The sequence below is a fragment of the Etheostoma spectabile genome, chromosome 13 (assembly GCF_008692095.1).
Source record: "Etheostoma spectabile isolate EspeVRDwgs_2016 chromosome 13, UIUC_Espe_1.0, whole genome shotgun sequence".
Taxonomy (NCBI): domain Eukaryota; kingdom Metazoa; phylum Chordata; class Actinopteri; order Perciformes; family Percidae; genus Etheostoma; species Etheostoma spectabile.
The window spans coordinates 8,990,352-9,004,678 of NC_045745.1; the positions used below are offsets into that span (position 1 = coordinate 8,990,352).

General features: G+C 41.3%; 1 protein-coding gene and 1 long non-coding RNA gene across 4 annotated transcripts in view; one reads left to right on the top strand and one right to left on the bottom strand.

Annotated features, from left to right (window-relative positions):
• Window positions 1-1,702, top strand: part of LOC116701079 (uncharacterized) — an 11,681-nt gene extending 9,979 nt beyond the window's left edge. The window contains exon 3 of the long non-coding RNA XR_004334804.1: window positions 1,620-1,702. This is a non-coding gene — a long non-coding RNA (uncharacterized LOC116701079). The remainder of the gene's footprint in view (window positions 1-1,619) is intronic.
• The window catches only part of sgcd (sarcoglycan, delta (dystrophin-associated glycoprotein)), a 361,460-nt gene that overhangs the window by 25,136 nt on the left and 321,997 nt on the right, over window positions 1-14,327 (bottom strand). For all 3 annotated transcript variants that reach the window (XM_032534643.1, XM_032534642.1, XM_032534641.1), the window contains one exon: window positions 1,198-1,270. In XM_032534643.1, coding sequence (XP_032390534.1) covers window positions 1,198-1,270 — 73 coding nt within the window. The remainder of the gene's footprint in view (window positions 1-1,197; window positions 1,271-14,327) is intronic.

Sequence of the window (14,327 nt, forward strand, 5' to 3'; positions counted from 1 at the left end):
CTGCTCCAGGTTTCTGCCTCTTAAAGGATGTGTTTCCTTGCCTCTGTGGCCTAGTGCTTGCTCTTGGTGAACTGTTGGGTTTCTGTAAATAACATCCCAGAGTCCGTTCTAGACCTGCTCTTTATGGAAAGCTGATGTTGTGATTTGGCGCTATATAAATACAATTTAATTGAATTGGTATGAACTTTTCAAAGGAAAAAAGCTTCTGATGAATGGCAAAGAAGCTGCCGGTGCGGCAGACATGTTTGTTAAACACTCATGTAGTTGGTGCAGCGGATACGTTACATATTACATTATGAATGTTATGCTCAGCTCATCAGACGTTTCCATAAAAATAAAGATTAAAGTCCCACATCTGGAGTTTGAGTCAAGTCGAAAGTCACCGTCTGACACCATCTCACATCTAACGTTAAAGACTGTCATGTGTAAAACTACAACTAGATTCATTTTCAAAAATTTAACCAAGCTAGCTAGCTACTGCTAGCGTTAGCTGGTAACTTAAGTGAAAATTTGCAGATTTTCTGTTCGGCCGTACATGCAGATGAATGTCTCCAGTACCCGGAGGTCTGCATCCGCAGGTAAATCTCCTGTTGTTAACAAGCTTCAGAAGGGTTAAAAATCAACAACTTAGCGCCGTAGCAACCCTAAAAACCCCAGCTCTGGCTGTTTGCTGCTTCCTGTTTGGTGCTGGAGGGAGAGCACCCATTGGTTCTTGACAATGTTCACTTCAATTAACTTCACTACCAAGACCTAAAACTCACGATAATATCGAACACGTTTGATTTTGTCGGTAAAAAGACTGCCTTGGACTTAGTTTTATGACAATTAAGATGACGGGAGCGCCCCAACTCCAAAAAGACTCATGACGTCATTACCGCCCCTGCAGAATAACACTTCTCAGCTGTTCACATGTAAGATCGACCAAATAGTCTGTGTTTCACCAAAATATGTCCGAATGGACAGCTTCCTCTTCCCCTCGAACCATCTATCTCAGATCGTTGTTTTCTCTTTCCTCTATAATAATTATAATTTATCAAGACACAGGATACTTAAACATGGGACTGCAGGGCCGGGGATCAAACCTCCAACCTCCTGATTGGCTGGCAACCGCTCCACCCATACGGCTGATTACCCATTATTTGGCACTCTTGTGTATGTATTGGTTGTGTGCTATGATAAGAACAGACGCCGACTCACCTTAGCTCCTTGAAAGGCTCGGCCCTGACGTGAGGCGTCTCCACTGATTTGCTGAACACGGCTCCTTCAGCCCCTGGAATCACAGAACACAGCATCAGCCGGGAGGCCGCCGTCAATGGAAACTACCAAAACCCGCCTCCTTTTTCGATCAATGGACATAATCTCTGAGACTCGGCCGATCTATACGTCGGCATTCAGCCCGCACAGCGGCCCTCAGCTCGCCTCTTGGAGGGAATACATGATGAGGGGATTTTCTAAACTAAAAAGCTTCCTTCTTTCATCACGAAAGGGAAAATAAGCGTAGATTAGAAGCTGCTGCTTCAGAAAAAAATGAAAAACAATAAATGCTTTGTTTACTGTGATAGGCAGGTGTTTTCGCGCTTTGTTGGGACTTTATATTTATATAAATTATAGAGTGAGAGATTACAGAGATTAGTTCTTCTACTGGAGCTAAAAACACTTGTGTGCACGGAGATCGCTTTTGGCTCAAAACACTGCTTAAAAACAAACAAAAAGTAGTAACGTAAATGTAACTTTAAACATATTTTAATAACCCACTTTCATATGTTAGCCTCCTTCATGTAAAGGACTGCACCCCCTTTATGCTGTATTTAAATTTTATTCTGTTGTTCATGTTTATTCTTATTTATTTATCCATATCTATCGTGCTTGTGCGTGAAGCACTTTGTAACTGTGCTATATAAATAAACTGTTCCTTCCTTCCTTACTTACATGTCCTTAACCCTCATGTTGTCCTCGGGTCAAAATGACCCGTTGTCCTCTATCAATGTTCTTTTTAATTCCCCAAAATAACATGAGTGATTCCACCCAACGCTCTTTGGCAACTACACATCTCTACTTTCATACATTTTTGGGCGTCTTATTCAATTTTACAGCATTTGAAAAAAAAAGATTAAGTAGTTTCCAAATAGTATTGAGTAAAAGTTGAGATATTCCAGTCTGCGATTATCCATCAACGTCCATTCCTTTAATTTTAGTCTAAATAATTCCTAATTTCTGCTTTTGTAACTCAAACATTACAAGTATAATTTCCTATAAATGAGGTTTATTGACCAAAGATTTCAAAAATAACTGTAAAACAAAAGTTAATGTTACAGTGTTAGAAAATGTGAAAAAAGTGCCAAACATTGAAAAAAGTGTTGAAAAAGGGACCAAAATGGAAGAAAAAGTTAAAAACAAGGATTAAAAAGCGTTGATTTTCAATTTTGACGAGAAGACAACACAAGGGTTAAACACTTTGAAGCCCGGTGTTCCTACATCACCTGACGTACGACTTACAGTCCATCGCTTGCTTGTGATGAAGTACAAGCTAACAGCATTAGAAAATAAAAGTAATACTCGGCTGGCCCTCGCCCCGAGGCTCTGATCGACTGTAGTGCAAATACAGCAGCGGAGTGTGAGTAAACTGAGGCGTTCGGGTACATCACATCAACGAGGCATCGGGTGCAGATCAATGGCCGTGACTAAATGTGTCTCAAAGCCTTTGAGGCGCTGCCGGGGAAAACACTTCTCCCTCTGAGACACACATCTACGTTAGACGAAGAGGAACTCGCTCCAACCTGATCAATGCCATATTTTGTTGGCTTTTAGCCCCGGACCCCAAGCGATGAAGTCAGAAAAAGAAAACTTCATCGATCCCCCCAGGGACTGTTTAGTTGCAGTTGCTCACAGTCAAATTTAAGGTAAGAAAGAGTAAGAAAAGAGATAGTCAGCGAGCATATCCAGTAACATAAAGCAACATAGCTACAGAGATAAAAACGTGTTCATATACTGTATGTGTGTGGATCTATATTCATGTGTATACATGTACCTTGTATACACACAGTTTTCTATCTTTTTTCTTTGACATGTATGCATGTATGTACAGTATGTATTCATGTTTATTTCTAGTATATGTGTGCGTGTAAGTATGTACTGTATATCCTGTGTGTGTGTGTGTGTGTGTGTGTGTGTGTGTGTGTTTGCTAGCATCACTGGGACCGAGGGTGAGGGCTGTACAGTAGAATGAACGTTCGTCTGGGATGTCTTGTTCAAGTTTATATATATCTATATATATACAGTACATATATATATATATATATATATATATATATATATATATATATATATATATATATATATATATATATATATATATATATATATATATATATATATATACTGTATATATAAAAAACGAAGAGAAAGAGAAAACATTGACTTTCAGACTCAAGATCTTGAGTCCCCAGAAAATTATATATATTTTTTCTTCTTTTTTTTTCCTCCATTAAAGTCAAGATTGAGTTTAAAGTTTGTCCCCAGGACATTTTGTCCCCTCCATGTCCCCTCTGGGGCTCCGTAGATTTGTCTCCTCTTAATGACTGCTACAGGTCGGAGCCACTTTGGTTCCCGTGTTTGTTACCTTTTGTACTTTATACTTTCTGTAAAAATGTCCAAGTAAAACCTACATGCTATGGTGGTGAATTATCATATATTATAATATTCCACTACTGAGTGATTCACCAGAGCTGGCCCTGACCGATTTGGGGCCCTAGGCAAGATTTCAGCTGTTTTTGTCGCTGTATGGACATCTTTTGTGTGTATTTTTCTATGTTTTCAAAGCTTATTTTACATTATTGGCGTTTTTTGGGACGTTTTTGGTGTTTTTTGGCACTCATTGACATTTGGTCAGTTTTTTCTTTTTTTACATTTTAGTTGTTTCTTTTGCCGTTTTTGTTGCTTTTTTTCAATGTTTTTGTCACTTTTTTGCCTGTAAATTTTTTTTTATATCACGTTGAAGTTTTTGCCGCATTCTCCACTGCTTTTGAAGCTTTTTCGAGGTTTCTGCCCCCTTTTCTTTTCTTACGTAAGCTTTACTTAAGCAGCACGGTGGCCCAATGGTTAGCCCTGTGGTCTCACAGCAGGAAGGTACCGGTTTGAACCGCGGTGTCCTTTCTGTGTGGAGTTTGCGTGTTCCTCACGCGTGTGCGGGGGTTTTCTGCGGAGGGTTTCTACGGGGGTTTCTCTGGGTGCACCGGTTTTCCCCACCACTAAAAACACGTTCCCCTCCCTCTCTAACAAGCTGGTGTGTGTCGTAGGGCTGCCGTGCATCACCCAGGTGGGTGCTACATATTGGAGGTAGAGAGTGTCAATGATAAAGCGCTATATAAATGTAATGTCTTATTAATATTGATTATTAATGTTATTGGCATTTTTTTGGACGTTATTGGCGCTTTACTGACATTTGGGACCCTAGGCAAGATTTCAGCTGTTTGTTTTGCTTATTTGATGTTTAGTCTTTTTTCTACGTTATCTAAGCTTTATTTGACATTATTGGCATTTTTTGGGATGTTTTTGACGCCTATTGACCTTTGGTCTGGGTTTTTTTTTTGTCACTTTTTTGTTGCTTAAAAAAGTGTTATCGCTTTGTTGAAGTCTTTGATGCTGTCTTTGATGCTGTCTCCACTGTATTTTAAGCTTTTTTGACTTTTTTTTGCCACCTTTTCTGTTACTCACGCTTTATTTAATGTTATTGGCATTACTTTGGAGGTTTTTGTTGCTTTACTGACATTTGGTCATTTTTCCCGACATTTTGGTCACTTTTCTTGGCTTTTTAAAAACAGTTTTGACACTTTATTCAACGTATTTACAATTTTTTTGAAATATTTTAATTATCTTTCCCTTCTCTTCACACACACCTGGACTGCCGGCGTCCCTAATATTTGCCGATACTGCCTAACATAGCACGGGCCAGCCTTGAATTTCCCCAATCCAATACTTCTGCTTATTAGAAGCCAATCTCTATTTCTAGCAGCTCATGAAAAGCTGCGCTGACATTTAAATACCTGCTCAGTCGGTTTGAGCCAGAACAAAGAGGGGGGGGGGGGGGGGGGGGGGGGGGGGGGGGGGGGGGGGGGGGGGTGTAAAGCAAAGTGGAAGCCTCGGTGGGTGTCACTGCCTCTTTGCTGCAGTAAAGTGAGTGAAGATAAAACAGAAGCCTAACATTAGAAATCCCAGTTCTCGGTCGTAATAAAAAGGAGAATTTTTTTTTTCTTCCCTTTGCTTCTGGCTGTCACTTTGTCTGAAATTAATAGTTTAAAAAAGGATAAAACTCTTGTCATTTTATTTTAATCATACCACCATTTTTTTAATCAGCCACATATAGAAGTTCCAACACGCTTTTAGTAATTAATCATAACTTTAATATTGCTCTAAACAGAAACACCTCCGGGATAACTCATCATAAAGGATTATTTCAGGGCCATTAGTGATAAATTTAGCTCCACTTCTGAGAAAATTGTATCTGTAGTTTCATATACTACTCGTGAATTTCAGCAACTGCCCCACAGAGCTGCGAAATCTCAACGTCTCCGGCATATAAAGACTGATTTCAATCAGGAACCAAACACTGGATCCTAAATCAATTTGCTGAAATTAGTTCAACAAAGCCTCTCATCACACTTCACTCTGCTAATAAATCCCAAGTTCTCAACTTCTTCCTGTCCCTTTTGAATATGAACAACATTATTACTATTATTATTACACTTATTTCTTGCTTGATGGGTCTGTGTTTTGATGTTTTTGTCGGGCCGTCAGGTCTCTAAAACTCAAAACCGTGCAGTTTGCTCGACTTACAGGTGCTAAGACAGTTATTGCAACATGTTGGAAGCCACCCCATGACGAGACTATTCGCACATGGACCCTTTCCTTTCTGGATGTCATATACATGGAGCTCTCTACGGCTCGTATTAAGACTTCGGGCTCTTGGGTCAACATTGCTGAATCCTTAAAGTCCATGTTGTAGACCTGTGCTTTGGCTTCCTTGCTTCTGTCTGTGCACGTGTTTGGCCCAGTGTGTCTTGTGTTCGTCCCTCTGTCAATGTCTTTGTTTGTTTGTGTGTGTCTGTTTTTGTGTGTCTTGTCGGTGAGCTGGGGACTCCGTTCTTGCTGTTGTGTCTTTGTTGGGTCTCCCCCATTCTCGTCTTTCCTCTCTGTGTTTTATCTTTTGGTCCTGGGACACGTTCTTATGTCTCAGTGTGTTTGCTAATTGGATAATAAAATATATTAAACTGCGGGTATACTTCCAGGACACAGACATCAATTTCCGTCCTGAAAGTCTAGCGTTTTTTCTTTAACTTCTTCAGGGACACAAACTACACTCCCCCAGAGGCAAATTTTGGACCCTGCTTATGACTTTATGTTTCAAATGGAAAACATGTTAATCACAATTTTGTAATAAAGGCAAATTCAAGGGATCCTTAATCAACATGTTTAGGTTTTCTGTAAAAACAAAACAAAACTTCTAATAGATTATCAGGTTTTTAAAACTGTCATATGCACACCAGTATCAGTCAGACGCTAGTTGATCGTTAGACATTGATGGAGACATTTGCTCACATTAAATGTCACAGATTATTGACATTGTGACACTGCAGATGTTTCCATTTCCGCCCTGCTGTCTTTATTTGTATGCAGCCGAGTGTGACGACTCCATTGGTGTGCAGCTCTGGGAATAAAAGTTGATCTATCTGATTTTCTGATCGCAGGCTCCACATGAATACTGGCCAGACAGCAGCGATACGTCACAGCTCTGACACGTTCATAGACCAGTTTGGGGGGGGAATAAATGATGCCATAAAAGATTAATGTGTCTGTGTGAGCAGCTGTGTGTCCATGTGTCTCCCTGTAAGTGTGTGTGTCCATTTGTGTGTCCATTGTGTCTGTGTAAATGTGTGTTTATGTGTTTGTGTGTGCGTGTATGTAAATATCGGTGTGCGTGTCCATGTGTGCAAATGTGTGTTTATCAGTCAGTGTGCATGTGTGTATGTGTGTGTGTGTGTATCAGTGTGAGTGTTAGTGTGTGTATGTAGCAGTGTGTGTGTGTGAGTGTGTACGTCCATGTGTGTCTGTGTAAATGTGAATGTGTGTTTCAGTCTGTGTTTCTGTGTGTATATATCAGTGTGTGTATCAGTGAGCGTGTGTTTGTGTTTGTGTGTGTGTGTGTGTGTGTGTGTGCGTGTGTGTGTGTGTGTATGTGTGTGTGTGTGTGTGTGTGTGTTTGTGTGTTTAGGAAGGAGTCATCAGACCAAGGGTAGATCTCATCAGTTGTGGCTTGAAGTATCTCGAAGGTGATGAAATACAGAGACACACAAGACACAGAAGAAGAAAACTCCCTCCAGGAATAATTTCAATGATTGGTGACGGTCGTGAGTCGCCGACACATGAGCAACAATCACAATCGTGCATTTATCTTGATTTATTTCAATGCATAATGATGCACTGATGCACCCATTTCTGTCTAACACAATGGTAGCATGGACGGTAGAAGCAAAATGGTGAGGTACTACTGCAGATGTAGCTGTCCTTGACTAGAAAATGTCATTTGTACATCTATACTGCATTAGTAGTCTGGATCAACAGAAGTACATTTACAAGATAAGACAATTGTGATTGGTTTAAAGGAATGCAAACAACCCAGAGTGTTCTCCTATCTTCTCCTATCCCAGAATGCATCTGTGGTGTAGCCAGACTTTACTCCACAGCACTGTGGAGATAAAGCTGGCAATGCGATACTAACTGCTATTAGTAACTCAAAGCTGAGAACTGTGGCGAAAGGTTCCACAAAACGTTTGATTAATTCCAGGTTTCATAAAACATATATAATATCTTTTGAAACCCCTGGCCTAAACCGGAGCATAGTACAAGTCCAGGCAGAGCGAGATGTTCCACCTGCTAAACAGCATCAGCTGCTTCACTCCTGTTTACTATCACCGGCTCATTAGTCAGCTGTTCGGCTACCAGCTGACTAATAACGTCCAATTGTGCGGGGCAACCTTTACAAACTGTCCCAGTCATTACAACCTGTCACTTCTCACTGTAAATAACCCTCACTATTTGATTTAAGCGTTGGTTTTGTTGATTGCTGATATTCATGTACTGTATGTGCAGTGGTGGAAGAAGTATTCAGCTCCTTCACTTAAGTGAAAGTACTAGTACCACACTGTACAATTATATACAAAAATGTGTTGGCATTCTACATATCGGTGTATTTCTGTGGACTATGGTTACCTGGTCCTCAGGTCTCTGCAGGGTAAATCCAGACATCTGCTAACTACTGTCCAATCGAGGACTATGGTTACCTGGTCCTCAGGTCTCTGCAGGTAATCCAGACACTAGCTAGACTATCTGTCCAATCTGAGGACTACTGGTTACCTGGTCCTCAGATCTCTGCAGGGTAAATCCAGACAGCTAGCTAGACTATCTGTCCAATCTGAGACTATGTTTACCTGGTCCTCAGGTCTCTGCAGGGTAACCAGACAGCTTAGCTAGACTATCTGTCCATCTGAGGACTATGGTTACCTGGTCCTCAGGTCTCGCAGGTTAATCCAGACAGCTACTAGACTATCTGTCCAATCTGAGGACTAGGTTACCTGGTCCTCAGGTCTCTGCAGGGTAAATCCAGACAGCAGCTAGACTACTGTCCATCTGAGGACTATGTTACCTGGTCCTCAGGTCTCTGCAGGGTAAATCCAGACAGCTAGCTAGACTTCGTCCAATCTGAGGACTAGGTTACCTGGTCCTCAGTTTCTGCAGGGTAATCCAGACAGCTAGCTAGACATCTGTCCAATCTGAGGACTATGGTTACCTGGTCCTCAGATCTCTGCAGGGTAATCCAGACAGCTAGCTAGATTTTTAAAACAAAAAAAAATGTCTAATCTGTCCATCTGAGGACTAATGTTACCTGGTCCTCAGATCTCTGCAGGGTAAATCCAGACAGCTAGCTAGACTATCTGTCTAACAACTTCTGAATGTACACACGTTCCACCAAAACTAGTTCCTTCCTGAGGTTATTTTGAAGAGGCCCAAGCCAAGAGGATTGTGATTGCTTTAAAGAAATGCAAATAAACCAGAGCAGGTGTTTCTCCCATCCCAGAAAGTTGTGTGGACTAGCCAGACCCTACTGTGCAGGGCTGTGGTGGAGGGTCTTGCAATGCAAGACTGTTCCACAACTGTTCAGCTTAATCCGAGTAAGAAACAAAAAAAAGTCTCTGTAAATTCATCCTAGATCTACGTTTACTCAAGTACTGTAAATTGAGGTACTTGTACTTCACTTGAGTCTTTTATTTTCATGCCACTTTCTACTTCTACTCCGTCACATTTCAGAGAGAAATATTGTAGTTTTTACTTGACGACATTCATCTGACAAATGCACACAAAACACATGTACTTTATAAAATTCCATGTTTTATTATAAATAAAACTCGCCAACAATATAACGGCCTACAAGTCCAGTTGAAATGATGAGACCATTAAACACAATGTTTGGATCGTTTCCAGTTTCTAAAATGTGAGGATTTTCTTGCGTTGACTACATTTTCCCGTTAAAACTTACATACTTTTACTTAATTTTTTCAATGCAGGACCTTTCCTAGTAGTAGAGTATTTTTACAGTTTGGTATTAGTACTTTTACTTAAGTAAAGGATCTGAATACTTCTTCTACCACGGCTCTACAGAGAGCTGCATTTATGCATGCAGACCTACACATTCGGGTACATAGACACACATACTTAGTTAGATGATACATGAATATTAATGTCACATTCCTCGTTGACAGCTGGATAAGCATGTGCAGTCACAGCTCAATCTTACTGTATGTACATTTTACGAATGCATGGGCATGATAAAAAACAAGAAGCACTAATAGACAACGTCCTGCTCTATTAACCGGCAGTGACGTGCGTATCTCTATTTAGTCCTTTTTAATCCACAGATGTACTGTAAATGACGACTGTTTGGCATCATTACAAGCATCTGGGACTTGTAGTATTTCAGTCAAAGTTGACAGCTGGGTAAAAATTTGTAAAGAAAATAAAGGCGGGGGCACCTGGTAGCCCATTTAGTAGAGCAGGAGCCCATATGCAGAGGCTCTATAGAGAAACCTGCAAGCAAAAAGCAGCGTCGCATTACATTGGTTCAACGACATGTTATACCAACAGATATACCAGACCGTGTTCACCCAGAAAAGGACCCAAATTTACACATGTTGTTGGGCACGACGGGGGAAGGATGAGGCATCAAAGCATGTATGATGTTTAAAATGTTATTACATTTAGCTTGCTTATAATCCTCATCAAAGTCCTTACAATTTATCCTCTGAGGACCATGAATGCCTGTACAACTTTTATTTGATTTAACATTCACCCATTTAATAGGTTTCTCTCTTCGCCTCTTATTAGCTTTTTCTCGCATTCCATGATTTTCTCGCTCTCATTTTCTCTGCTGCAGAGTACATAATATCCTTCCTTTTTAAAATTTCAGTCAGACTGGAGGTGTAGCCAGAGGTCCTTTTTAATAAATAGCCAGAACTCCCTGCTGAGACGCTTTGGCCTTTCTACTTTAAATGGTGTAAAGGAAATCAGCAGCTTATATTAAGGGGGGCAATTCTCCACCTCAACAGTAAATTTAGGCTGTCAAATAGTATGGAGCCAGCGGATTAGAGAAAGTAAAGAGAGAAAATAGAGATCAAAGTAGGTACTGATTTCAGAGGGAAAGGGGAGCAAAACTGAGAAAAAAAAAGAGGAAAAAGAAGAAGCTAACAATGGCAGCCGGTGACAGATGGATCTCTCTTGCTCAAAGCTCGAGTCGTCGCATACAGTATGCAGCCGGTAGGAAAGGAAGGCTAGGAAAGTCGTGACAAGCCACCGACAAGTTCTCCCACACTGCAGGTGAACATCAGTCATTTGCCCTGGGTCATATCACTCCCCAACTTCTGCCGATTTTGTTTTCTTTCTGCCTAAATATGCTGACAAAGCTCCGTGACAGACGAGCCCGACAGTGATCGGCGGGAAAACGAGAGACGTTTTGACAATGCTGGTGAGGCATCAGCGACAGAGGATGCACAATAACCATTCACAATGTCATCTGAAACATCCAGCACCGCCTGCACTGAGTGACGAGGTGTCATCCAATATAGAATAATACAGAAACAACAGTGTATGTGCACAGTGGTTTGAAAGATTACAGGGAAGTAACTTTCTTTGGATTAACAGTTCAAATCATACATCTGTCAAGAGTTGTGGGAGGTTGAGATACGAGGATATAGACAAGGGAGGGATTACATCTAAAGGTCTTGAACACCTCACTGTGCATGTGGATTCTTGACTTTCTGACAGGCATAACCCAGGTTGTCGGGGTAGGGCAGACACACTGCTTCCACCCTCATCCTTAAAACCGGAGCCCCCCAGGGCTGTGTTCTGAGTCCCCTACTGTATAGCCGACTCCAATACCATCATCAAGTATGAAGATGAAAATGGAAAAAGGTTTACCTAAAAGAAGGAGAGCATCTGACTGGGTCTGGTCAACGACCTACTCATAAATGTCAGCAAGTCTAAAGAGATGAAAGTGGACTTTGGAAATAAGCAGGAAATGAACAGAATGAAGGGACCTTGGTGTCCAAGTATCTTGGTGTATAAGTACCTTGGTGTCCTAGTACCTTGCTCTCCCAGTACCTTGGTATCCAAGTACCCTGGTGTCCAATTACTTTAGTATCCAAGTACCTTGGTGTCCAAGTATCTTGGTGTCCTGCCAGGTAGGGAAACAGCACTAAACAGGACAGCAAGGCCCTGCAGAGAGTGGTCTGTTCGGCTGAATATGCCATGGGTGCCCTACCCTGCCTTATAGTTAATTAATACCAGGCGCTGCAAGAAAAAGACTATGGAGGACCATTAAAGATCCACATAACCCGGGCAACAGCCTTCTACCCTCAGGTCTCTGGGATTCAAAACTAGGACACTGCCTGAGACTGCTCCCCATCATACAGATAGATATTTAGTATTATCATGGTTATGACTAATGCATAAGGAATTGAAGGCACTGACTGATTACATTCCACTGACATTTTATGGTTATATGATTTAAAAAACAGTAATAAATAAAAAAAACAAGAGCTGAAAAAAAAATTAGAATAAATTGATTGATAGCAGACAGCTTGCGGAGGGATGTAGGTCTTGTCTGGTCATCATTAGCCGTCTTTGCCACAGGCTGGCATGGGACTCTGTGCCGAAGAAGGACAAATTAAGCTTCTAGGTCATTAGCCTGACCCCAGATCTGCGCAGGACTGCCCTCTGCCGATGCCACACATTTAAGTCTCTCTCGCTCAGACTCGGCCTCTTACTATTTCTTCTGTCTTGCGGACATTCAGCAAATTCCTTCTCTCTCATGATATTGGTCTTTTTCTGTGAGAGTTTTTAATCTCACTCACTAAGAAATGTTTGCAAAATAGTTATGTCAGAAATATGAGCTGAGCAGTGGAAATCAGTCAGCAGCCAGGGACAAGGATGATTAAAGTCACTGCATAGAGAGATCCTCTGATCAGCTCTCTTTCTGCCACATCTATACCCCCCCCTCCGTCACCCCTCCTCCCACCCAACCCCACCATGAACACAAGAAAGAAAGAAGAGAAAGAGAGGAACAGAGGGATGCACATGCTCAATAATGTTCTTCCCACTGCATCTTTTTTTTTCCTTCCTTCAAGTCAGCTTCTGCGGCGATAAAAGTAAGACGAGGAGCATGCAGCGCCGACTCAGTGCGGACATGGAAAGCTTCAGTGAGACAGACGGACACCCCTATGCACGCAGTGGGTAACGTCCTTCAGTCTTTCACAGAGATTGTAAAAGATAAGTTAAGAGCCTAATCTTTGATGTTCGCCCGTCAGTCCGTCTGACTGTAAGTGTCTGAAGCCTGTAGCCGGCGGGGGGGCGGTAATGAAGTCCTGAGCCTCTAATGGGAACAAATGATAGTGAGCAGGACGTTTGATATTCCTCCGCAAATAGGCCTGCCGGGGACGTCGAAATGAAGAGTATTTGGCAAGGCTGATTAGCAAGGCAGTGTGTGTGTGTGTGTGTGTGTGTGTGTGTGTGTGTGTGTGTGTGTGTGTATTTTAAGCTCATTTCAATTCTTTCATACCATATACATGAAATAGTTTCTGAATGCTCGCAGCAAATAAATTTGATGGGGCTGATGAGTCCGGGTCAGTGCATCTGATTTAAATGTCTCTTTTCATCGGTCGTGCTTTACAACAAAAAGACACAAGTCATCCAGTCAGAATCAGGGTGAGTGATAACACATTAAACGAATGAATAAAAAAGGGGAATTTGTAAAAAAAGATTTTCTAAACAGTGCAAACTAGATGGCCAAAAGTATGTGGACGCAACTGCCACTTCAGTTCTGAGGCCGTCTTTCATGGTTTGGGCCCCCTAGCCTACAAGGATATTTTAGACAACAGACGTGACTCATGACAATTTTATTTTCTAGCACTGATGTCTAAACCAAGTTTAGCAGCAGCATGTGTCTGTATTTGTTTATGGCTGATATATATAGACTATATTGTATATATTATGGACATCTGGCTCATGAATGGGCAAACAAAAGACTTCAAAAATAGACCCCAGCCGGCATACCACATTAAGGGACTGATACATTTTATTCAATGATTTCATTACATTTCATACATTTGGTACACTATCTTAGCAAACCTGTGCCCCATGCACTCTAAATAAAGAAAAGCAGTAGTTTGACAGTGACATAGTGCACTGAAAGCCGTGTCCAGTTCTCAGGAGGATCATTTCCTACCTCATGTTATAATGAAGTAATATGCTTTAATGTTATAGCCCATTAACTATGACTGGTATATTCCTCACATAACTGCTGGCCATTTTCCAAGGTATACTGAGCTTTAGATCTCATTCATTTCTCTAGGTTATGAACATCAACTAATACAGATTTGAATCATTTTCTTTATGTTTCACATAGGATTGGAAGTAAAAGTCAGAATCACATTTTTAACAACTTTAAGTTCTCAGTCTGCTTCAGAGGGAGCTTGTTTGGGTTTATAGCTGTTCTGAATGGCTGCAGAGAAGTTCAAATCCTCTCCGCCTCTGTACAGCTGCTAATCTCTGCATGAAAGTGGCCGTCATTGTCAGATTGCTTACTTTGGAGAGTTACAAAAATTGTGGGATGCAGCCCCCACAGATCCGCCAACAGAAAGGGGGTTCAGACAATCGCATTCGAGTTTTTTTTCCGCTCACACAAACTCCAAAACGAAGACTGCTCGGGAGCGGGAACTGGGACG